This window comes from Xiphophorus hellerii, chromosome 19, assembly GCF_003331165.1.
Source record: "Xiphophorus hellerii strain 12219 chromosome 19, Xiphophorus_hellerii-4.1, whole genome shotgun sequence".
In the NCBI taxonomy this organism is placed as follows: domain Eukaryota; kingdom Metazoa; phylum Chordata; class Actinopteri; order Cyprinodontiformes; family Poeciliidae; genus Xiphophorus; species Xiphophorus hellerii.
The window spans coordinates 8,374,618-8,401,492 of NC_045690.1; the positions used below are offsets into that span (position 1 = coordinate 8,374,618).

The 26,875-nt window shown below is 39.1% G+C and overlaps 2 protein-coding genes across 3 annotated transcripts in view; both read right to left on the reverse strand.

Moving 5' to 3' along the window:
* ldlrap1b (low density lipoprotein receptor adaptor protein 1b) overlaps positions 1-12,336 on the reverse strand; it is a 33,113-nt gene extending 20,777 nt beyond the window's left edge. The window contains exon 1 of one of the 2 annotated variants that reach the window (XM_032547141.1): positions 11,965-12,336. In XM_032547141.1, the coding sequence (XP_032403032.1) occupies positions 11,965-12,049 (85 nt within the window). In that variant the 5' untranslated portion in view covers positions 12,050-12,336. The remainder of the gene's footprint in view (positions 1-11,964) is intronic. The other variant, XM_032547140.1, reaches the window with a different exon arrangement.
* Positions 12,337-14,637: 2,301 nt separating this feature from the next.
* On the reverse strand, positions 14,638-26,855 carry maco1b (macoilin 1b). The gene is made up of 11 exons (XM_032547401.1): positions 26,776-26,855; positions 25,672-25,813; positions 23,812-23,938; positions 22,857-22,980; positions 21,811-21,989; positions 19,976-20,519; positions 18,916-19,074; positions 18,576-18,758; positions 18,379-18,499; positions 16,639-16,813; positions 14,638-16,531 (listed from the first exon to the last, which is right to left on the reverse strand). Exons 1-11 carry the CDS (start codon positions 26,853-26,855, stop codon positions 16,329-16,331), a joined length of 2,037 nt encoding a protein of 678 aa, XP_032403292.1. The 3' UTR covers positions 14,638-16,328.
* Between the last annotated feature and the right edge of the window lie 20 nt (positions 26,856-26,875).

The window sequence follows — 26,875 nt, forward strand, 5'->3', positions numbered from 1 at the left end:
TATAGTATTCCTCTCTTTTGAAGCCAAACCAAGCCAGCTGCACATGGGTAACAAGGTTAAAAATGGTCTAAATGGAGCCACAACCAAACCTATACTTAAGTAATGAGTCTGACTGGGAACACCCGCTGCAGGGTCAAGGTCTTTGTGCTGGGAACAAAGCGGATTTTTCTCTGCTGCTCCTGCAGCTACATTAAAGGACTCTGTAATTGAACCTGTGGCAAAGAATCACAAGCTGCCATTTATGTCTCCAGTTAACTTACAGAGAGGACTATAAATATCCTTTACAAGGTGGAGCCGCTTTAGACATCCAGACATTCAACACTTAAGGATAATATTTAACCTTCGGTGTTCGCAAAAATGGACAGTGAACCCTGAGTGAACTGGACACTCTGTCGACCTGCGGAGCTCCTGGGAATTTTGACAAGACAGATGTGCTTCGAGAGCGCTCGGCGAGATTCGAGACGCGGCGACGGCGTCGGCAGAAATGCACTGCTGAAGGAGCTTCTGCAGGTCCAGAGATCTGAGGAGCACCTGTCTATAGCAGCACTTAAAGATGACCCGCAGTTCACCCTGATAGTAGAGATTCAAGAAAAAAAGAATCGCTTCTTTACACTAATTGCTCAAATAAAGGATCTGCTGAATGTGAGAGACTTTTTAAAAACCAACATGATGCCAGTTCAACTCATGAACCCAAGCTATTTTTAGCCTAGTGTGCACACCCAGCGTACCGTCCACACTATTAATCCATTTTCATACAAGGCACATTTTCATTCACATAACAGTCACCCTCCTTCTTCCCCCCCTATTGCAGACAGGCACCATGGCAGCACCTCTCTGCAGCTGTGGTGATGATCAGAGTTAACTTCAAAAGGCTTCAGGGTTGCAGCTTTGGTTGGTCATTGGGAGCTGTTTGTTTGAGTGACGGAGATTAGAAATCGATCTAACTCTGACAACTCAAGACGAGATGATGACACAGGAAGTAATGAGAGGAACAAAACAAGAAGACCAAAGCTGTGAAGCTCACATAATCTTGAATTAAGATCAGACTGAACAAACCTCTGATTGTCCCACATAAAAACAACAGCAAAAAGATGTTTTGGGAGGGTTTTAACTCTGAATGGATGAAATGTCACTGCAACAGGTCATTAGAGTAAAAATACCTCTTGAAAAAGCAAGAAAAAAGAAAAAGCCTCCTCTGATCACGAGTCATGATGAATGTACAGAATTAACATATTTTAAGTTCCTTAATCTTGTGGTATTTCGTAACGTTTCCATTTTAAAAACTACTTTGCTGAAGTCATACTAAGATCCATGAGCACAAGAAAAATACCATTTTTAGACCATTTTACTTCTTCAATAATTTACTTTAAGTTTTTTAAGCTCAAATTTACATAAAAACATTAAAATATTCACACTGCTAATGTTAATGTTCTCCAATACATTAACAGATGTTGATTCTGTTTCAGGGGTGGATTAATACAAGGAAGGCAGCAGTGGCAACCCATCTCTTTATTATGTCAATGTGGAATGCCTTTAGTCAGCATCTTATGAATCTATTCTAAATTCTTCCTATTACACTTTTTCCCTCCATTTTTTTTCTTTCTTTTTTTCAGTGTACAATAATAGCTTGAAATGGTACACAGTAAGTGGTGAACTGCCAAAGGTTAAAAATGGGTAAGGTTACCCAAAACTGAAAAATACATTTCAAAATGACAAAATTAATGTAGTGCATTGTTAAATGATGAGAAAAGGGTCATTAACAAAAATGAAGGTATTCCTTTGGTGAAATTGCAAAGAAAGTCAAGGCGTCAGTGACGCCTTCCTTCGCCATCAAAAAGCTACTCAGAGACTGGGGCAAGCTGACAGGAAGAGGTCTGGCAGACCAAAAGCCACAACTCGGTGAGAGGACATGCTTCTGAGAGTTTAGCAGCTTGCATGATGATGTCTTAACATTGATTTCACTAAGCAAGTCTCAGAGAAGACTGCGAGGTGCAGGCTGGACAGGCCGAGTCCATGGTTGTTGACTTGCTCAGACTGAGAGGCACCTCGAACTAAAGCAGCTGACACAGAATTCTGAGCCACCAGGCAACACCGCCGGGGGTCCAACCCAAACATAAGTCCAAGGTATGCCAGAACTACTATAAGAAAACAACTTTAACTCCACTGAGCTGTTTGGGATGAACTGGACAGAAGCATGAAAGCAAAGCAACCAATCAGTCCCACACGTTTATGAGCATTTCTGCTACAGATATGGAAAGACATTTTTGATCAGCATTTAATTTCTATTGTGGAAATTAGCTGTTTATCTGCCAAAGGTGGCTAGTTGGAGTCAAAAATTAAAAAATAAATTTTGGTCTAAAAATTAATTCCATGACTTCTTTTTCATATCCTCTTTCTAACTTGTACTACTTGTGCTTTTTCTTTCAGGTGTAATGAGACATTAAAGTGCATAATTTTCAACAAGAAACTTGAGAAATTGGGGTGTTGTAAATTAATTAAATAAAATTAATTAAACTTTATAACATACGAGTTTCACTTCTAGAATTGGGTTGCTACACTAAATTGCGGTGATATTTATAGAGCATCAAAATAGATAACATAATATAATGGAGTTAATCTATGGAGACCAGACTGTTGACACAGAGATCTCAGTGTCATCAGCCAATCTGCAACCACCTGTTTCATCTGTTAGATTTAAATGTTCTGCTCTGAGGTGATTGTTTCTTTTCCCTTTAATATTCAATCATTGGAGTCAACACTTTCCATTAAATTTTAATGACAAGAAAACTACAGAGAGAATGAGCTTCCTTTTGATGCTACAAGAGATTCAGGGAGGCGAGACAGTGCAGAGGTCTTCGGATTTATAATCAAAAGGATCTCAGAGTAGAGGCTGTGCAGAATTAGGGAGAAAAGAGGACTGCAACACATAGTTTTGGTGGATGTTTTTGTCAAAACCAAAAATGGAGAATCTTCTTATCAAATTAGAAAGGTTTGGTAAAGAAAGGTTCAGAGAGGATCACAATCGGCTTTTCTTGTCAACAGACAGTGACGGTAATGAGGCAAGAATATGTTCAGTAAGAACAGAAAGTGGAGGAAAAGAATAATTGTGAATGATTTATAAAGATCAGAGTAGAAAAGATGCAAACCAGTCGAAAAAAATGAACACAGGAAAAAAATCAGAAAGCACCCAATACACAGACTCTCAGCAAAACTAATAAGAGAGTTAGGGAGAAGCAACAGTTAAATTACTGTAGGAGCAGCAGGAGCTTTCTGCTGTGCCGTAAACTCTCCATCATGCTGTTAGTGCTAGACTGGAGAAGAGCAAGTGAGCAGTGATAAAGGCATTTAAAACTAAAGTCATAAATCAGTGTCACTATGATGGATCCATGGTTTCATCACAGCAATCTTTTCCACTCGAGTGTTTGGATACTAGACAATGGATGTGGCTCTCTCTAAAGCAACATGATTGTGTAACTGAGAACAAACCAAAAGAAAGATAAAATACGTCCCTCGTCTTAACCGTTTGTGACATTCATCTCCACACTAAACAAAACCCAGAAACGCCAAAATAAAGGACTTTTAGTTTGACTGACTCAAACCCAGCCCCACTTCACAATAATTAGGTATGCGTCAATGTTCCCACAGGAACTAGGAAAATACCTTTAGATCCTTGTTCTGAGAAAAACTGCAGCCATCAAACACAGTTAGTCGTAACTTTCATCATTTGGAGCTGTACTGGCTGGAGATGGAAAAGAGCAGTCAAAGTAGCAGAACTACAGGTCCAGTAAGGTCTGCACGCGTCGACTAATCAGCTGGTGAACAGAATTGGATGACTGTTAACTTGATGAGCCAGTAGGGAACATCAAATATCCCATGTTTTCTAAACAGTAAAGTCACATTTGTTTCTAACACCTTTGAATATGGATGATGTCACCGAAGGAAGAAAATTAAAGTTTAACTCTTTCGGGCCCAGAAAGACATTTAAAATGAACTCGGATGGCATGTCATATCCCAGAAATACACAAAGACTGCCATTTGTTTTGAAAATATTAATGAAAGCTTATTTAAGAGAGACTTATTTCTCACACAGTGTGACATCGCCTCCACTCCTAATGAAGGCTCCGTGGCAAGAAGGCTAGAACGACATCAGCAGGTTTTACAAAGTCAGATATGAAAATACATTCGCTTACATTTTAAAACTTTAAATCACTATGGCACATTAAATATGGCATTTCATCCTCCTTTATGTTTTCCCAAATGCAGCTTCATTTGTGTAAACTTTGTTTTAATTTAGAAATGATTTTAAAACATTGTCAATTAAAGGGAAAACGTGTTCCCTGAAAGAAGTAGTAATTTTAAAATCATCAGAAAATGAAGGCTATTTCCATTTATGCATCAACTCTGAACATAAAGTGCATCAAGAAATACATGCTGTTTGAGAATGCATTTGCAGAGTGAGAACAGCGGGAATTTTCATCGCTAATGCATTTAAAGAACAGGCAGCCTGCTGTAAGTAAAGAAGACCCTCAGCATAACAAAGTGATCTGAAGAGAGTCTTCAGGCTCTGAGAGCTCTCTCCGCCCAACTTATTGTGTGATGTGAGCAAATTTCACTGGACTCATCTGAACCCACTCAATTTCAAACAGTCAATGACCCACTGTTGTTCTGGTTTTGCTGGACTAACTGTAGCTAACTTGTATACTTTCTCCTGAACACAGTGGAGAATAAAATGTCCGGACTTGTTAAAAAAAAAAAAAAAAATCCTTGTCTGGGACCAAAGAACGTACACCAGTCTGGAACAAAACAGGGTCATGATTTTTTTTCTTGGTTTGGAGATGTGCGTCACCCTGGGAAACTGGGAAAAGCGTGTGTTTTCTGGCTGCTTTTTACATGGCCTCCTCAGAGGTTTGGTGTTTAACTGGGGGCAAAGGTATCACAACTCACGGCTCTTCAAGAAGGGAGTTTGTCAATGTCAGTCTGAGGCAGCCTGCCATTTAAAGCAACCCTAAAAGCCATTATTAGGTAGTTGTCTGTATTTTTGCCGTTAAATAAATCACGTAAAAGAACCAGCAGAAAATTAAGTTGCTCCATCTCACAATACTTTTTCTTATCTTTACTTATTTTTAATATTTATGACATTTATTTCACTGTTGACATTTTTACTTTTACCAGAAAGGAAGAAAGCAAGAGCATGAACGTAGAATGAATCAAAGAGCTGTTGAAAAGAGGAAATGGTCCCAGTCTTTGGTTAAAGAACTGTTGATTGTTCCTTCGCAAGAGGAAAAACTGGCTCCTGCTCTGAGTCCAATTGAGCCAAAGAAAACCTATTTTCAGCCATTTTTAATTTATATATTTTCGAATGCGAGAAGAGCCAACAGGATTAAACTGTCCAAGAATCACTTTTAGCACCAAGGTTCAGAGGAAACGGTTCAACTGTTGATGTATATTTAGGAAAAACAAACCCTTCAATAGGTGTGGCTCGTTTATGAGCCCAGACTTTATTAGTTTATAGCTCAGAACAAAAACACACATCCGCCTTTATCATCACAGATCATAACTGAATGTAGACACAGCTGGTTTAGGCCTTTTTGGTGGATTTTTTATATTTACATTGAAAACTTAATGTATCCCAGTTAGTTTGAAACCGCTAAAGTATTCAGATGTGTCACCACTGAGGTCTGGAAAGAGACAAAAACTGAACAGCAGGAGGATATTCAGGACAAACTAGGACCAGTCAAAGCTAATATCAAAAATTTCTTACAATTAGGGCAGTGTTTAGCAATTATTTTAATAATCAATTAATGTACTGACTATTATGATGATTAATCAGATTACACAAAATTCTGCAGTCTGCATATTTTTCATTGGACCACTTATGCCCATTTTTTTCAAACAATATTAGACGTACATTGAAAGCTGCAAATAAATAAAGAAATATTTTTTTACATAATAAAATAAACATTTCATGGCTTGAAATGTAGTAACATCATTCCTTTAGTGAATGTTTGATCACTTGTAGCAAAGGATGCATTTAACATACTTCCGATATCAACACGTGAAAAGCTCTGCACTTTCTGCCTCACCACGGTTAATCTGATTAACACTTTCGGCTTTAATAACACTTGTCAAGCATGGTGTGGATGCATCATACGTTCGGATTGTTTCATTCCTTACAACAGTGATGGATAAAAAAAATTAAAGACAAACTATGCATTTTTCAGGTAAGTTCTGAAAACAGTGCAGATGATGATCCCAAACGTCAACTCTACCAAGCTGTGTCCATGCAACGAGACAAGAAGTGTCTGAATAATGAATATATTCCAGTTATTTCTTGTTAAACTTCATTTCTTTCTTATCTTGGCCTATTTGGGCCCTCAACTGCAATGCTTGAGGTGATATGAACTTAAACCAATAAGGAGAAAGCCTGTTTAAGAATTAGATTCCTTTCAGCACACTTTGGACTAATTTAGAAACTGCTGATTCAGAGGAGAGAAGATGCCTGAAGGAATGCACCAATACTTGCCTTTAGCATAACAGGAGAGATATCCACATCCCAACAGCACCAAAAAGAATCAAAGCTTTGAAAGAAAGTTAGATCCTTTGTGTATGAAGAGAAAAAGTTCTTGTCTAAAGAAAGAGTTTGGCTCCTCAGCCTGATGCTAACACAGATCCATAACTTTAATTTCTGTGGGAAGTGTTTTGCATGTTATTGGAGGGTCAGGGGTAAAGTTCCCTACGCATGGCTTTAATATGCATCAGCTTACCATCATTATAACAGAAGACACATCCTGTCCTAAATATCAATGTTATATTGACCCAAAGATAAGGAGGATGCATTGCAGCCGTTGAGATTTAATTTGAAGACCCTTCAAATTAATTTCAGAGGGGTGAGGGAAGGGATTTAGCAGAGGATAAGTCACCGAGACATGTGTCTTTCAGTATCAGCTAAATCCACTCAAAGAAGGAAAGTGAGTGGAGGGAGAGAGGAAGATGACTGGTCATAGCAGTCGGGGGATTAGGGCTCATGACCAGCTGAGTTCAGAATGTACTCCCAACAAGAATCTGGGTTATGAAACTGATCCTCAACACGCTCCGTTGGCAGGCTTGCCAAACAGGAGGGGCTGGGCTGTGACAACTCTGATGAAGCACAAAATCAGAATGCATTCTCTAAACAAGGGCAGGAAACTGAGCTTATTTTTAAAACAAACATTAACCGGCCCGGGATTTTTTTTCTTCAATCCGATCTATGAGAGGCAGGAACAACTGGTGGAAAATGAAGTGATAATTAGAGTCATTCAACATTGACCAGAATAGGACAGCCACCTCAGGGCCGTTAATAATCAATAGGCTGCAGGCAGAGTTGGAATCATCAGTCGATTGGCATCAGATCACTCTGTTAGCCAACTGGCATTACACGTCATTGTTATATTTTAAGCTAAGATTCCAAGAACAGCTGATGGAAAGTCACCTTAAATATTCTGACATAGAGACAGATGAAGCAACAGATGAAGTAGATATGAAACTAGTGATGATGCTCTGGGACTCATAAGCAAATTGTTTCTGGTATCAAAGGTCATAAGATTTCATATTTATGTCACCATAATTTTCCAGAAGGAAATCTCCAGTTCTCGTATGCCAAGTTTTCCATCACAGGGCGACACAAGATACACACAAAAGCTAAATGCCGCCTCTTATTGTGTGCTTCCGGCCCTGGGAACACAAAGTAAAGAGGTCTTTGTTGACCTGAGGGCTCTATTGGTTCATACCTACCAGCAATTCTCACACTTTCAGACCAGAAACCGCTCAGTGTTTTATAGACCGTCAACCAGATTTTACGGTCTACACTTTTCCAAACTGGGACCCACTGCAGAGATTTAAGGTTTGGTGTGACATGTCACAATGAGTCTTCCAGGGTTTGAAAATATACTGCATCTGTCTGAAGAAAAAGTGAAAAACTTTAAAAATAAACTAAGAAAGCAAAGTGATGCTGTAGTTCGCCACGAACACAACAGCATCAACAATGTGCTTTGGTTTGATGAGATTAAGAATGAGCTTCCTAGCAAACAAATATTTCAGGTCAGTGCATAAAATATGTGGGAAAGCACCCATATACATAGTTAATTTATTGCAGAATTATCTGGGAACTTCTTCACCTATCTGTTTGTAGGTGAAGCTAGTCAAACAGGGACTATTTCCCTGGATTAACCAGTTGACAGGAAGGAGCCCAGATCTACGTCTATGTCCGTTTACTAATCTGCTCATTCATGCTTGTGTGCATCTTTACACAACTTCTGCATGCCAAAAAACACACAGATTAAGGAAAGGAAGAGAAATCTTACAGAAAAAAAAAAATCTGATTCTCATGATCCTCGTATAGAAGATTAGTTCAATATACAAGTCAGTGGGATTTCCTCCAACTTCTAGACTACTATAGAGAGGGTTTCACCTAAATTATTCTGATCAAGGTTTGGGCAGATGAATGGGCGCTACTTTAATAGAAACAACCTCAGGATAGAACCAGTTTGTTGAACAAAAACACCCAGAAGATCCATCACAGCCAATCAACGCACATCAATGACGACTGACTCTGCAGGAAATATACAGTTGAACCTTTTTGCTTTGAACACCTCTAAAGGAAGGATGTATAAATATGCATTACAATAAGTCACCAACACTATGACCACTTCCAGGATGCATTCACAATATTATTAGTAATAGCAAGTCAGGGTTTCTGCAAGTTTCACCAACACAAATGTAAAATTTCTTAAGACCATTAACAGAGAAATTTAAGACCAATAACACAGCAGAAATGTACAAAAGAAAATTGCATTTTTATAGTGTCAATGGTTAAGCTTCTTAGCCCAGAATGAATGCAGCATTGTACGGGTTGGCAGTAGAGCCAATGGCGAAGATGAATGTAGTCCAACCAAAAGACGATAAAATTTACACTTTACCTAAGATTGATGCAAAAAAAAAGCTAGCTACGTAACCAGTTAGCTAATATAGTAGTACATTAGCTAGGTATGACTCAAACATTTGTCTGACAGAAAAGTCCCACAAGAAAAAAAAGCTACATACGACATTAAATAGTCCCACCATGACAAAATTTACGACCTGTGATTGACATAAGGCCAACTTACATTTTTTAATGAGTTTAAATTTTTTTAAGGCCTAATTTTAGATGGATGAATTTAAGACTGTTTTGTTTTGTTCTCCTTTGTTTTAATTCCTTCTACTGACCAGGATCTCCTGACACTGAAGCCGATAAACTCGGTGAGCATATGCCTCAACATATGGCTAAAGAAGATTACATCAATTATTTCTCACCATGAAAGAGATCTGGTGGACCAGTCTGCTCTCTGCCAAGTTTACTGGAGGAAAGAATGTGTAAACGCAGAGCACATCAAAGACGCTCTTACTATTACTTTGGATATTACTTTTTCTTTTTCTTTTTTAAAGGGTTTCTTCCTTTTGGATCACGTTCAAAAGAAACGAACCTTCCAGACTCCACAAGCCAAATTCAACACGACACAGAGATTAGCTGCTTGCCTCATATAATTACAACTGAGTACCCTGGCTCTTATTATAAATGCACTAAAATAACTATTATGACATTGTGGAGTGTTATGTTTTGGCAGCTGTGTCAGCTAGAACCAGAAAAAGCTAAACATCCATTTTCCCCCTCACTGGATTAAAACTGCCCTTCAGGAAAAACAGTGACAAAGCAGGATTGTGCCGCCCCATCTCCACATGACACCATCGCTGACTCCACACACACACGGGCAGCAACACACTGACACACAGTAACCAACAGTGCTGTAAATCAGTAGGGATTTTACTACACCATAAAGGAATCCTGCAGGAAGCAATCTCCATTACAACATGTCAGATAACCCCCCACCGCCCATCACCCACATTGGGTGACTTTGTACAAGGGACACAGAACTGACTGCCCACACTGCAGGGCCAAACAGGTTCTAATGGAAAATACATAACAAACATGAAACACAAAGAAAGATGTATTTTTCCTTTTTATTCATGCTCCTGATATATTAAAGATCACAGAAAGAAGTAACCAAAAGGCTCATGGGAAAAATGGAGGAGGTTTAGAGCTTCTCCTCGGGTGGGAGAATCTTTTCAGAGGACAACCGTCAGTATAAATAGCAGGAATATATACCTTGATTATCATCAAGGTATTATTTAACACAAACCCAACGTAATAAACTGGTGATGCCATCTGAATACTGAGAAAAATCTAAGTTAGTTGTAACTTTGATCTCTGGAAACAGCAAGGTTTGTTAACAAGGTTAGACCAAAAATGTGAACTGATGAGCTGCTGCTTCAACATTGGCATCACCAAAAATACCACTGTGTGACTTGGAAAGAGTGACAATAATGTTTCTCTTCCATGTAAACGGAGATTTCTGCCTACCACCACTGGAAAGTTAAACAACTATAATGACACTCAGCCATTTCCCCACATATAAAAAAGGATAATTATTCTGTCAGTTCAGTAAATAGTCTTAAATAGGAGACAGATCCAAAGTAAGAGCCAAAAGAAAGAAAAACAAACCACCACTCTTACTTTAAAAGGTGAGGAAAAATTGTAGTGACCTTTCTAACAATCAGGAAAATTTTAGCAAGCATGGCATATCTGTATTAAAACATGGTCAGTTTTTAACATATTGCTACCAATCTAATAAGAAGAACTTGGTCAATATTAATAAAGTGCTTATTTCCATCTTGATATGTGTGTGTGTTTTGGGAAGGAAGAAAAAGCTTGACTGAGGCATCAGAATTAAGCTTTCCTTGCTTCTGATTTAGAATTGCTGCATCTTTAAAATAATGCAATCTAAAGCAGAGGGCATGGAAATAAATCCCAAATCTAAAACTGGGTTGCATGCAGAAGTCAGGATCCACTTCAGGAATCTGACAACAGGCTGAGACTGGCAGTCGTTTATTTACAACACTGTGGAGCCTGCAATTACATTGCAACAATCAAAAAGAAAAAAAAAAAAAGAGGAAGATCGAGAGCTCATTGATTAAAGGACAGGACCATGAACATCAGATTAATGTGCAATATGAATGATTGACACAGTCTGCTTAAATGTCAACACCTTTAGCTGCTGACAGGATGCAGAGTCATGGCACACACTTCCAGATCAGGATGAGATCCCGGCACTACATGCCTCTCTCTCCTGGACCAAAACAAAGCATCAGCTGCGCTCTGCAACACACCAAGCAGCAAATTGCTCTTTTGTCTAGGAATTAAAAGATGAGAGGGACAGTGAAACACTGGCCGTGGGCATCCCCCCTTTGTGGAAATAAACAAATGAGACCAGGGTGCGTGTGAAACCCCACGCCAGTATGTAGAAAGGTTAAAGTCAAATGTACCACAGGAGAAAACCCTGATGGTTCAGTCGATCATAAACGGGTCAGAAATGTTCTATATTTGCAGAATTTACCACCAGTCCTTCTGGCAGACTCGTGTTTTTTGTTTCACATTGAGTATCTCCATAGCAACAGGGCTGCCACGAAGGCGAAGCACATTTCTCTCTCGGTGTGGCTCACAAGTCTGAATCACGGGAGGCTGGAGCTCCCCGCTGAGCCTCTGTTAAACACTACCAACCACGGCAGGCTGTGGAACCTGACGTGACGGGAAAACTATAGGATTTCCTACAACTTTGTTGCTGCTTCCCTCAGCCCCATCTGGGGTCACAGGCGACTTGTGGAGTTCAGGGAGAAGCTTGCAAAACGAGTCAGCTTTGCGATTAAGTGTCAAGTTCATGTTTCCTGAAGTATATCTCTGCTCTGCTGGGCTTGTAACTCACACGCCTCCCCTTCGCGCTGTGAAACATTTTAAAGCCGCCAACTGAAGTTGTGAGAGAAAACACATCCTAGCATGGTTACGGCGCCAGCTAACGCTAACGCACAAATCATTGTAACACGTTGAGCAACACTTACTTTTATGTTTGCCTGCTCCCCACGACTGTTTAGCAATGCTCGGGCTCCGTATAATTGCCCTTCCAGCGGATTTCAAAGCGTCCATATCTTAAAACACAAGTGGGGCGAAGAGCCCACCGAGCGCGTCTCCGTCTTATCGGCTCTCCTCCCTTGATTTTAAAACCCACTCACACGTGAAAAACTTTTTAAAATATCAATATTCGGCTGTTTTCTTCTCCACTTCGCTCAGCTCGGCTTCACTCGACGGTGGATTATCATGCTCGTCCCCTGGGCGGTGTTATGTATGCAAACTAGCCGGATAACGTGCGTGAGCTACGCCTGCTTTGTGGCGTTACGCAAGCGGTTGTAGCGGCAGCGGCAGAGGCGGTAATCGCGGTGTGACTGTAGTTGTGACTCGCTGCGAAAGGCTTCGCTACGGTTCTGCTCCCACCCAGTGCCTCCCGAGACAAATGAGCCAAACAGGTTGGTTTCCTCGGGTCCCGGAGACGTCATCGGATACGTCATAAATGTAGTTGCCTCACCTCCGCAGGTGGATTTGAAATCTAAGGTGAAGCTGGTAGGTGCGGTGAGAAGCAGGGAAGAAGAGCTGGGTGGGATCACTACATTTATGTGCTATAATATGGTAGGCAAGGCTTTTGGATGTGTGCACTGCTGGAATGTTTGATGATATTGCAATGAACTACTGGTTTATAAGGTAGAAAGCTTTCTTGCCATCCTTCTGCCACAAATTTTCTGTCAGATTCTGTGTGCAACTCCAGAACATGTTGATACAACTGTATGGAGCTTTGAAGATTTCATCTGCACTGTATTGGAGTATTATAGTTTTTGTGCTTTCATGAAATGATGTTGTAAGTAAAAGGTAGATTAATATGATGCCATTTTTCTTATGAGGTGCATCTGATGATGCTTCTGATGTATAAACATTCTCTTAAAACAGCCTTTACAGTACAGGAAGGACAATCTGGCAACCGTATCTTTGAACAAAAGTCATTTCACACTTCCTCAAGTATGGTTAACAGTAAATGTTTACAGAAAAGTATTACTCAACTTCCAAATGCCGTGAAAGTATAACCATCAAGTATAACTTCTCCTTGACTTCAAACCAAAATAAGCTAAAGAGGCACATTTATAGTTATACCTTACATGTATTAAGAAATGTTTCCACTCTGTTGGATTTTCCTCTGATAAAAATGGTTACTCATGCCATCTTGGGCTTCTAACCAAAAATATTTTAGTTGATACCATTCTACCATACTGCATTACTCTGAGCTTACATCATTAACCTTTAAACAAAAACCACTCGGGAGAAAAGCTTGTAAAAAAAAAAAATCCAGCTAAACCAGACTTCACATCAGATGACAAGCTCAGAGACATAAGTTCAGGGGGTTAAGACATTCCTGGGGACACATTATGCAACATTATGGATAACAACAGATTGGATCTAGGCAAGAAGTGACCTTTTTTTGCTTTCCCGTCTAATATAATCAGACCCCGTGAGTATCCAAAGCAATTTAAAGAGCTTGTTATTCTGCTTGGTCATATAGAGTTTTTGTAAAGTGCTGCTGCTGCTTTTCAGCCGGCTGCAGCCTCAGAGACGAGTGAAGTGTGGAAAATTATGCCTTGGATTTTAGAGCAACAGCCTGGGGTAAAAATTATAGAGGTGTACGTGAACAGGTTTACCAACTTGCAACATCTCCAATTCTTCCCTTTACACACCTTTGTGAGTTGCAGCTGGAAACATGTTAGTATTAATGCAGATTTACCCGGCTTTCTTGATTTTCTGATAATTCCTAAACTAACATTTAGATCCATTTGTTTTAAAATTTTATAGATTTGTAACAAAGCATCACAAATCACCAGCACATAGCTAGTCAAATGCTTCACATTTGTTAAAGCATGATTAAGAGGGAAGGAATGAGGAATTTCTCCCTCAGTTTTCTCGCTGTGCCGGTTTATCAGGTGTGCTTCAGCATGGCTGGAAAACAGCAGAATGCTGAGCTGAGGGCTTCTTTCATGCATTGTTCTTGTTAGGAAGAGGCTCCGTATCCTCCTGAAACGGAAGAAAATATGTGCTGGAGGAATTATCACTTAGATCAAAATCTCCCAGTAATAAATGTCTTGTCTTTTCACAACATATCTTGGTATAAAATCAAACACTCAAAAGGTCAAAATCTAAATATGAAACGTAAAAAATGCAGGACTAGGAGGTTAAAAGAAAACCATATTCATGTTCTCCATGAAGGCCCCTCATCTGCACCACTGCTGTAGTCACAATGCACTAAATAATTGTGCTCAGTAGCACTCAGGAAGATTTTATTAATTTTTTTTTCCTTTTGTTACCGTTAAATGGGATTTTATGGTCTTAAAAAGAGAATAATGGGTCTAGTCAGAGTTAACAAGATCCTGTGTGAACAGTTAATCTGTTTTGATTTGCACTGCCTCCTAGTGGTGAAAAGAAGATCTTGCACTGTAGAATCAAATATTGAGTTATTTCAAAAAATTGTTAGATTTGTTACACATGAAAGCAAAGAGAAGAAATCTGCAGAGAAAAAAATATATATATATACACATCTATAAATATAGAACAAATTAGTTGTAATCTTACCATTTATTCGCTCCATAATGCCTTACAAAATGTTCAGCAAAATGAGTTAAACAAAACCAACAGGTACATAAGTTTGCAAGAAAATTTTTTTATTTCCTGTAAACCTCACAGAGCGAGAGCGCAGCCAAGGTCAGACCTAGGAGAGAACTTAACTGTGACTGTGGGCATAGAAAACAAAAAACAAATAAAACAAGACTTCTGTTTACGTTCACCCATCAGTTGACTGAACAACTGACTAAACTGTAATTTTCACAACATTTTTCCAAGAAGCCGACAACTGCAGTCTGAGTGGGATAGCAAGGTAGCAAATGCTTCTCCGTATACAGTAGGTGAACAAAACTTTGTGTGTGTGTGATAATCATCGTTTCAGGCAATGGTGAAACCACGTCAGACTCGAGCATATTTCTCGAAGAATGCCAGAAATGGGAGTGAGGTGGTTACCCAAGATTCGCTAAAAAGAAACAGCATTTCAATTTGACTACAGAGTTCACAACAGAACAGGTGACCAAATCCTCTGCCTGGTGAAGATTTCACTGAGTGGTATTTAACTGGATATTGACAAATATGTGAGTGCAAATGTATTTGCAATACAGTTTTGGAGCACATTTAAGAAAACTAAGTCTAAAGTGGAATTATATTTCATTCAAACACTGTCCTGTCCGTCATTGTGGATGTTAAAATGGACTTAAAGATTTGGGGTTTCAGGCAGCACAAATGAGCTGTGGTGCTTTCCTTTTCATTTTTTTATTTAATTACTGATGAATCTGGTTAAAGAACAACAGTCCTTCAAAACTGGTTAATGGAATTTCCTCCCCTGACTATGCTAAGAAGAACATTTCCAGCTTGTTAAATATGTCACAACTATTTTAAGAGCTTTTTGGGCCGTGCTTTGTCCTCACCTCGATGACTTCACGCACAACACTGTGAAGTCATCATACAAGTAAGCGTGGACCAACCAGCACTCTGAATGAATACTGAGGTTTTCAAATTCACCCCTATGGAAATATTTTTGAGGGAGAAAACTTGGATGGTAGATTTGTTGCTTTTTTTTCCTAATAAAAACTACTTGCATCATTTTATACACGCAACGTTTTTGAGTAAGTACTGAGAAACCATTGCATTCTTAGTCATACTGTAAGTATCTCATAAAGGTCTGGTTCCGATGCAACTTAATCTGCAATTTATTTCAAACTTTGCTTGCATGTCTTTTAGCCATTAGCTTTTAAAGAAAACAAGTATGGTGAAAGAAAACAACTGTGTCTGGTTTTGCAATTAGAGAATTCGTTGCTCCATAGGGAAATACATTCCTCTGGTTGTACCACTGGTGCAAATACCAAGTGCCAAACACATGGAGCTATGAGTCAGAAGAATGAAGCAAAAGAAACTCATCTGCCTCTCTCCGAAAGCTGGTAGAAGGCAGCAGTGACGGAGGAGCTGCACCCTTGAGATGAAGATACACACCTGAATCTGTGAGGTTTCACTAGACATTTAAATAAAAACAACCAGGGCTTCCTAATTTTCCAGGGGATGTCAGTTTTTAGGTGGTTTTGGGTATTTTTTTTTTTTTTTTTGTCTTTTGTTTTAACTACAACAAACACAGTCACACAATACAACATCCTTCTGACCTGGCAAAAAGAGAGAACAGAAGAAAACTTGAGTTCTCAGCCGCGACATGACGGGGTCTGCAGGAGCAGTAAAAGTGTAGAGAGGGCAGATGGAGGAAAGGGAGGGGCAGAACGGAACAGAAGAGAAAAGGCGTTCACTTTTTGAGGGGCTGGTAAACAGAAGCGTTGGGGTCCAGGCTGGAGGGACTGGTGTCCATGAACTTTGAGGAGTAGTGGGGGGTCACGGGAGTCATGCTGCTGGTGTCGGCCGTGTAAGAGATGCTGGGCATGACGGCCATGACTTCTGCTATCTTCTGCTTCAGGTCTTTGATCTCTTGATCCTTCTGAAGGATCTGACCTAAAAAAAACAACAACAAAAAAAACACGATTCATTTACTTCAGTTAAAAAAAACAGTATATTAAGGTTTTATTAATGGCAACATATTGGGAAATATTTTTGCGCACCTTGTGCAATTTCCAGCTGTCTCTTGGCATCTCCAAGTGCAGAGAAGAGGTCCAGTTTGATCCTGGTCTCTGCGCTCAGGCTGTTTTCAAGGTGCTGAGTTTTGTCCTGCATGGCTGACAGTGCTGACATCAGCACCTCTGTGTCTTTTTCGTTTTCCTTATATTTATGAAGTTCCTGGAATATAAACAAGTTATGCACACAAGTTCAGACAATCACCCCAAGATATTTTGTGGAAAAAAATATTAATTTATCCAGTGAAGTATTTGTTTTCACAAACAAGAGGTAAACTGATAATAAAAACAAGAGCAGGACTGCAGAAAATAAGCAGTTTTTAAAAAGAATACATCACAACAGAATTCAGCAGAAATGAATATGAACAGTTTGCAGTTTTTGACATATTTCTAAGATTCTGAAGCATTCAAACTGCAAATTGTTTAACTCAGTGCTTCTCAATTCCAGTCCTCAGGCCCCCCTGCTCTGTATGTTTTAGATGCGTCTCTATTCCAGAACAGCTGATTCAAATGATTGCATAACCATCAAGCACTGCAGAAGGCTGTTAATCACCCACAGATACAATCCAGGTGTGTGGCAGAAGGGAAACACCTCAAACATGCAGGGAAGGGGTGGTGTGAGAACCGGAATTGAGAAACACCAACTGCACATGTTTGAGCCAGTTTCACACTACTGACTCTAAAGGCACGATAGAGATTGGAGCGAATGCAAGGTTAAAACAAACGGTAACTATGACAGTGAAAGTCTTCAGAACTTAACCTGATAGATGTCTGTTTATATGCCTGTTTGAATTTTTCCATCAGATTGGTTTTTGTGCTTTTTCACCAAATGATTCAACGTGGCTTTCTGCCTGAACCAGTTAGGTGTTTTTCCAGACCAGTGACTAAGCGTACAATCTGACCTCACATTAGCTGAAGCTAATCCAAACACCTTCTCTCTGTGCTCAACAAGATTTTTCTTACTTCTTCACTGTGATGTTGACTGGAATGATTGTGATGGTATAGACCAGGGATCCCCAGAGTTGGCCCTCGAGGGCCGGCATCCTGCACGTTTTAGTTCTCTCCCTGGTGGAACCAACAACCTTTTCAGCATGTCAGTTTTCTTCTTAGGCCTTCTAACGAGCCATCATTGGATCCAGGTGCATTAAACTAGGGAGAGAACTAAAAAAAGCAGGATGCCGGCCCTCGAGGAAAGACTTTGGGGACCCCTGGTATAGTGTACTGGATTTTAGTGATACAGCACTGTAGTTCGTACATGGATGAAAGTAGATTTTTATCTTGATTTGACAACAACAATTTAAAACAAATAGAAAAGCTGGCCATAAAATCTTGCTTTAAAGATGACAAATTACATCTGAAGTGAGTTTAAGTAATTTCTCACAAGGGGTTGGTTAATCTAGACTGCTTATTTGCATAGAATAATACAAATAAAAGAGAGAGATGGATGATTAAAGGCTCTTGCATCGTTTTCTAAATCTGTAAAATAATGGTAATTTCAACATTTTCTATTTTGTTTTTTGGACTCAACTTTGTTTCTATTGATACTGTAAGCTGATGAAAATGCAGAAAGAAGAACTAAAAACCAGCACTTTTAAACAGATGAATTCTGGCTTCCCATAATCAAACAGGATAATGCAACAACTCAGAACTGCCAGAGCTGATTATACTCGAGACGGTAAACATGTAAACTGAATTTCCTGCTACCTCTTGGCACTGAGTAATGCCTACCTGAACTTTTAATTCAAGATCCCGTATCTGCTCCTCTTTCAGCTTGATGTCCATTGTTAATTTTTTACCCTCTGCTTCTAATTCAGAGATTCGCCGCCGCAGCGTGTCTGTGCACTCCCCTCTGGAAAAAGAAACAGAAAAAAATTTTGTGAATCTCAGGGATAAACACTGGAGGAGAAAGTGAGATTGCAACATACCTAGATGCTGCTGCTAGCGCCACTGCTCTGGCCGCTGTGGCCTCCTCTAATTTCTTTCTCTTCTTTTCTTCTGTGAGCTGCTTCTCTGCCGTAGCTCGGGCCTCCTGTTCTGCTTTGAGCCTCTTCTCTAATTGGCCGACTGTCTGTTTGTCCTTTTGTTTCGCCTGCACAGCATTGTGAAGCCTAGTACATTGAAAAACACAGAACACATTTGGCAACGTGACATAAAATACCCATTGTCCACAAAACATTCCTGCAATTTCAGAACAATATTTCCTAACTTTTTTAGGCCTCACTACCCTAACTGTTTACAGATTTCGCAAAGAGTTGTGCAACTTACTTGTTCTGCAGCAGCTCGTTTTCCTGGCGCAACTGGCCCAGCTCGGTGCGTATGGAGCGCTCAGCGCTGCCCAGCGAGCCAATCTGGCTGCGGAGGTCCTGCTCAACCTGCCGGCTGGCCTGCAGGTCCGCCTTCAGCTTTTTAATGTCTTGCTCCAGTCTGTGGCAGGTGGGGGGTGAAAACAGAGAATATACTTATTTGTAGGAAACTTTTTTTTTTTTGGTAAACATTGTTCCTCCAGAGGAGTTGATGTTCTGGAACATCAACTCAGAGTTGATGATTGTATTTGATTGTTGGTTTTTTTTTGCAGGTCTGTCTAAGGTTTAGTGAAAACGTAACTGTAAATATCCTGCAGATATTTTTACATCTCACTTTAAAGATGGAATCTACAAAATTACAGACATTGAAAATATGGAAGATTTTAGAAATAGGGCAGTAAACAGGACAGTCTTAAAAACCAAACATTTTTCCAGTATTTGTTTCATTTTATCTGCTGTCAGCTGTTACCCAGATGCAGCCTAGGTATCTACAACCGTCCCATCCTAAATGGCATTAAAGAAAGAGATACACCAAGCAGCAGGTTACTTCAGAAAATAAAAGAATTGCAAGATTATTGCCATTGATGCCTATGTTGCGCCAGAGAATCAAGGTTCATTGTGTAGGTTGATGTGTTTTGAGTGAAGGTGGTGTAGATTTTTTTTTTTTAGTCTTGGTGAAATATGAATTGGGGAAAAAAAGTTTCTGGTCTTCAATTAGAGGAAATAAAAGAGAAGCTGGCTCATTCCAATCTATGGAATATCCAATACTTTTCTTTTTCCAAGAAATGTAACTAAACAGTTAAAACTTTCATTCAGCTCTCTGCTCCAACAATATTAAACTCTAACAAACAAAAAGTGGGATTTATTTAAAAGTGGACCACACTAAAGGAAAGGCCAGACTGAACATCCATTTGTCTGAAGCTCAAAACCAACATTGTACTAAAGATGGCAAACATTACAAATATACACTTTGTTTAATAGCATAGAGATATAAACTGTTAGTGGGTGGAAGCGCTTCATACCTAACAAGTGCTTCTGGCTTCTTCAGCTCGTTGTTGGGGATGCAGTTGTCGGTGGGGTCCCTGTGGGAACCACCCGACGTCCCTTTCCCCACCGTTAACTTGTGCTTCTTCTCGTTCTTCCCTGCAGAAGACGGCTGTGCCGAGGTGGGTACGCTGCCGTTGGTGGCGCTGTGGCCACACGGCAGGGAATTGAGCATTACGGGGTTGGTGTTAGTATTTTTGTAATTTTTGGAGGAGTTTGACGATGAAGATGAACAGGAGGAATTGTTGTCCTCTTTAAGCAACAGGTTCTCTGTGCTGCCCAGCTCTGTGGTCAGTCTCTTGTTGTTTATATGTTTCTCCATGTACTCCACCTCCTGCAATTTAGAGTCCACCGATGACGGCAGGATGCTGTTGTGTTGCTTTTTCGTATCCCCGCTGCTCCTTCCTTCTTTCCCTTTTTCTTTATACTCCAGTTCCGGTAATGGCACAGATGTCTTTTTATTGGCCGGGGTGCCATTCTGTGACACTTGAGGTGTGTCCACTTCAGATATTCCTTTAGTTGCTGTTTCACAAAACAGGAAAAGATGAGAAGATAAATATTTGACAATATTATTCATATTTGTACTGTCATTTATCATCTGTTTTTTTTTTCTTTAAAAAAGATGCAGGTGTCTTGCATCTTAAATAACCCTGATCAGTGAAAAATGTTACACAAATTTCCAGTTTTGTATGAAAACAATCATATCACTTTTATTTATCCATCTTATTTAATTAAATGAGTACTCATGTTCAGTATGTGCACAGTGTTTGCTTAAACTGTGCAGCAGGTGCACTTGCAACCACAGGTTTTGAATAGAAAAGGAAGGCCCATGCTTCAGGTATTAACATGCACATTGCTATGGGGAAAAACCTTCAGAAAGCTTCTGTTTTCACCGCCTTATTATATTGACATGTTTCAGAACATTAAACAAACTTTGATATCAAGGATTATCTGATTAAGTGCAACATGCAGTTTACAATGAAAGAATTTAAATTCATAAAGGGAGTAAAAGCTATCCAAACCAGCCTGCTCCTTTGTGAAAATATTTGCTCTGTGTATCTACAAAGGAGCTGCACAATATTTGCTAAAACCATGTTGGCCCTGAATTGTTAAGCAAAGTAAATGCACTGATTCATGCAAAGGTAAACTAGCGCTGTGGCGATTGCACAGTGTCTGTGGGATCAGATGACTGACACACACCACTCCTTGCCATAACAAAAACTGAACAGGTTAAAAAGCTCACTGGACTTAACCCTGAGGGAATGGTGACCCTTCAAAACAAGGCATCACAGAGCACTGCAGGCTTAGCCCTATAGAAAGGCGACTGTCTGATACACAGATTATGTGTAACACTCTACATCAGCTTAATGAGCTTTATTATCAGCCGAAGGCAGGAAGAAGTTCGGAGGGAGGCTTGTGTTTGTTGATTTAATCAAAACATTTTTGTAAAATAAAGTTCTCATCTGTTCCTGACTGAAGTGTTGCTCAACATACTTCATGTTGTCAGGCATACCCTATTTAAATGATATTCAAAATTTGCTTGGTGATTTCAAACATTTAGTAGCAAAAGCAAAAACTGAAAACAAATCCGCAAAAGGGACAAATACTTTTTTATGGCACATTTTATTACTACTTCCTTCTGAACATGTTCAAACTGTTAAGCTAACAGGTAACTATTCAATTTCATATCGTAATGCAGACTCCAGAATGATGCTGCATCAACATTCCAAGAAAATCTGTTTTTATGCATCAGTAACACTTCTGAATCTGGGAATCTCCCATCAACACAAAGAACTTTAGGTCAGACTCTTACTTTCTTCTGCTTCCCTCTCTTGCCTTTGAAGCATCTGTTGCTCCAGAGGAAGAGCCTGCTGTAGAAGTTGCATATAAAACTCATTCTCCTTCTGCACCTCCTTCTGCTTCCGGAGACGCATTTTATAACTGACGTAGCTCTTGAAGCCGAAGCCCAGCGTGACTACGGGATAGCCAATGCTATAGAGATGGATGCAGAGAAGTCTTGTTTAATTCAGAGCAATAATGACTCTAAACACACAATAGTATTCATATCACTTGAACTTTGTAAGATGCTGTCATAAAGCAACCACAAAACGTAATTAATCAACACAAAATAGTACGCAATTGCGAAATGAAAAGGAAATAACCCTTTGTTTTCATAAAAAAAAATCTTCAGGGGTTTGTTAGAGAACTTCAGCAAACAAACAGAATTATGCAGACCAAGGAACACAGTAAAGAAGTCAGGAAGAAAGTTCTGAAGAAATATAAAGCAGAATTAGGTTATAAAACAATATCTCAAAACAAAAACAATAGGCTGACTACCTTGGTCAAATATGTAAAAAAAAAAATAAAATAGACTGCAACAAACCTTCTTTCAAATGGTTCAGAAAATATAATTAGAAATTGTAAATATAATGTAAAATAAATAATAAAGCACAAACCATAGAATTAGACTTTATAGATCTACCCTTATGGGTCAACCACATTTTATCAGTACCCGATCTAGAATTGTTTTCAATATTGGGACTGATAAAGATATTAATATTGGATCAGTACATCTCTACAACAAACCAATAGTATAAAAGTTAATCCACAGTAAGAAAACAAATAAGGAAATCATTGGTTTCCAAAAACCAAGCCAAACTTTTTTTTTCCCCAAAACAGCTGACGAATATGTATTACACTACATATTTGTGGCCAAAAAAGGTATAACAAAATGGCCCATTAAAATCTGCATAATTAGTATTTACAAAAATAAAAGCACCAGCAGTATGACAGCATTAGAACATGATTTTTAACTCATAAGGTACACTTCCCGTTGATAAAAACAGAAGTGACGCTCACCAGTGTGCAGCAAAAGGACGACATAAGTCCACATGGAAATTTTTCAGGTCTTTGAATCTGATGGCTGCCTCTATGTACACAAATAGTATCCATAGAGACACAGTCGGGAGACACACACCCCTCTCTGCATCAAGGAAACAAAGCACAACAAGTGTCAGAACCTCATTTTAAACTTGAGGGATTAAAAGTGGGTAAAATTGTTTAAATAAAAATATAAACCTGTTAAATACAGCCTGATAGGATTTTCACATAAAAAAAAAAACATATGTAAACATTTTTGTAATACGGATCTATAATTTGTCTTCTGATTTCCATCACTGCACTATTATTAGTAAGGATTTAGTGTGCCCTGAAGTAGACTCAACCCATTGTTTCTTAACAGCACTGCACTCCAAACATTCAACACCAAGCTGTTTGGTGCAACAAGATATTTATACTCCTATGACATGCTGAGAGTCTGAATGTCACTGGCGAGTTCAGAAAGCAACTGGGAACCACTGCGTCCCTCCCACCAACTGGCTCTTGGATTTCAATCTGACACCTGGCCTTCGGTCAACTCAGGCAGACGCCACTAAATCAGTCTGACAGGTAATCTGCAGAGCGTAGCTCGCTTATACACACCATTCAAATTTTTCTGAAATAAATCTTGTTTGCAAGCAAGCAAACACAATAATGAGCAGTGGATTTAAACAATACCCACTTCTCTTTTTGGAAAGTATTCAAATGAGACTTTGATGGGAAACAAGAAAAAGGATGTTTAGTACATCTCATAAATGAACTGATATTGTCTTCCTTATTTTTACAGCTAAAAAGAAATGAAAGTCTCTGCCAAAAGATCTGATTGACAGAAGAAACCTGGCAGAAAAAAATCTGAATTTCTTGAATTTTCACCTGGGTCCGATCCAACATTGAAACTAGGAAATGTTAAGAAAATCAAAACATGGAGAACACTTACCTGTATGCCAAACATACTGCACCCACACATAGGTACTGGCAGCAAAGAATAGCCATTGCACCGGGATGAAGAGGAGGCAAATGATGTCCGAGGTAAACGCCACACAAACAAAGAATACTGAAAACGCCTGAGACAGAAAGGAGGGGTGGTAAGAAAACAGACAAAAGCCTTTTAATATTTGTAATCATGCTTACAGATCTAAAGGAGAATAATTAAATTGTTTTACAAAAGGCTTAAAAAGTGGAAAAGATTATTTCATTGATTTTTATAGCTCTGAAAGAGATCATTTAGTTAACCATTGAAGCTTATGTACAGTAAATGCAGCATAATATCTTTGGTTCTCTGTCTAGCATCATATTGAGAAACAGCAACACAAACAAACACCTACACAAAACATTTTAACAAGAACATGCTGTACACGAGCTTAATGCATCAAAGGCAGAGTAGAGCTAGTATAACTCTACTCTGTGTATATATATTCACATTATGAATATATAAACATGACTACAGAAGTGCAGCCCTGGTCAGAGCTAAACTTCGTCATCAGATAGGAAAAGGCAGCGAATGAGATTTATAAAAACAAAAGCATGTTTTTGAGATTAAGTGAATTTAATTGAAATTACAGCAACACAATCAAAAAAATGCTAAAAGTAATGATTATGGAATTTATTGTGGTGGTTCTTTTTTTCCCCCACACACACCCACAGCATACGACAAGAAATTTGGCACACCACATTTGGCAAACAGCTTTTCTTTATTTTATTTTTGTAGTAAATAAAAGCTAAAATTTACGCCAGGCGTACTTTTGGCCATGTCTCTACAAGTAACGCTATAACAATAACAAAGGTTTGTTGAGATGTGACCGGGTGCATGGGTGAAAGTGAAACTCTTTCAGATAACTTTTGGTACAACTAATTCTCTATCTAAAATTCCCCTAAGCACCAGAAAAGGAACTCAAGAAGATGTTCATGCAGAAAGACAACAAGAAAAATTACTTTAAATTCAATGACCTGATAAAACTAGCTGGGTTTCCCCAAATGCATGCTTTGAATGTGTGTATATCACTGGGCTGACTTGACTTTATATTTCTGCATATAAATCAGATCTATATGTCTTGCAAAGTGCCTTGAGATGGCATTTGTTGTGAATTGGTGTTTATAAATATTAATAAACTGAAATCTTTTAATTGATGTTAAGGATTTACATGGTGTTGCTCTCGTTTTTTGCTATTTTGTATTTTATCTACTTATGTATCACTTTGTACCCCAAGAGAACATTTTGAAGCTACTTATTTTCCTTTAACCTCTTTGCCGTTTGGTCTACTTTAACCCATTTCTTCAGGTTCAAAATGGATCAATCTGTTCCACAATGTTTCATCACAGCTATGAGTCAATACCCACCAGCCAGTGAGATGCTGTGAACTCAATTTGATTGAGAATTTAAAGTAATTTTCTATAATTTACTCAAAGTCTATTGAAAGGAAATGTGGTTATATGACTCTAATGGTAATATCATAAACTGGTACACAGTGGTCTATCCGTTTGTTTAAAATGGATTTTAAAAAATTGATTGTTTTCTTGCTCGAAATAGAAGGGAGGGACAAAGTGACCCGGAGCCTATTTATAACATCTATACTAAATGTTTATGCTTGTTTAATGTCTGCCAAACATCCAGTTTTTAATCCACCAGGCTGACACACTAATCTGAACATTAGTGTCTTAGTTGTGAGAGTTATTTATCGTTTCTCAAAGTCCTTTGTAAAATTGGTTTTCTGGGACCATACCAAGGTTGAGTTCATGCTTTTCATTCAGTTTTATGTAAAAAAGACAAATTTGCAAATCCTAATCCAGAGCAACTCACCAGTCCCTGGTATCTGAAGGAGTCGTACACACTCCGCATGAAGAGCCAAAATGGCCAGAGGTACTCAAACCTGAACTCAAGCACAAAGTCTGCCAGCAGCACCAGAGCCCACACAACCAGGAACTTCAGGTACAGGAAGGTACTAAAAAAAAAAAAAGGAGAGTCATATTTTAGCTTGAAAACACACAACATGATTTTGAACAATGCTAATAGCAATCCTAGACTTTGGCACTTAAAACACTGTAGTTCCCTTATGTTTTTTTTACTTGCATACCTAAACTTGGCATCATGTTAAGTTCTTTTAATGCGCTTTCAAATCCTATTGTCTTTACATAACTACTTTGAATGAATACATTCATACTGACTCGTGTGTATGGGATGAAGCCTGGCAGAATAATTTAAGAGATGCACTTAGTTCAAGCATCTTATGTTAAATAATATATAAAATACAGACATACTAATGAAACCTTCTAAGAGTTTGGCCAAGACATGTTAACGATTATCAGGGTATGACAGGGTTACTTCTTGAGGGTTGTCCTAACTCATTAATGCTGTATTTTTTTCGCCTTTTTCATTTTAAAAAACATATTTATTTCTATGACTAAAGCTGATTTGTAAGCCTTTTACTGTTTCATGATGTGGGCACCATCTCAATAATTTAAAGGCTGCTCCATATCTCGATGCTCAACTAGCGGCTGTTGACTGATCAGGTATAAATATAGGAAGTCACACAAAGGTGGAACCTGTCAGGTTCAGTTTGGACAGCTCAAGAGACCTACAAAGCCCTCCTCTGAGGTTGCTAAACAGGAAGCAGCTATATTTGACAGCACCAAGGGATGAAACTTTAACATTCAAAACGTTAACCTGGGCTGTTCGGTTACGATAATCTACATAGCTACAATAAAATAAACATAATGACATGGCTCAAAACAGGCTGTACTGGGGCCTAGCAGCTCAGTTAGCTCAACTGCTAATGTTACCTGCTGGTGTGCAGCGAAAAAACTATAGCTAGCTTCAATAACAGCCTGTCCCGCCGAAGTAGCTCACTCTACGGAGACCAAACCTCGCCAGAGTCGTGGTGGAGACTTGTTCGGTATAAGTTACCTGCCGTATATCCCCTCGGCGATTCGGTTCCGTTTTAACGGCCGTCTTAGTTTGCTGCAGTCCGCATTGCGCCGCTTCATCCTCCTCCCCTTGGCTTCGG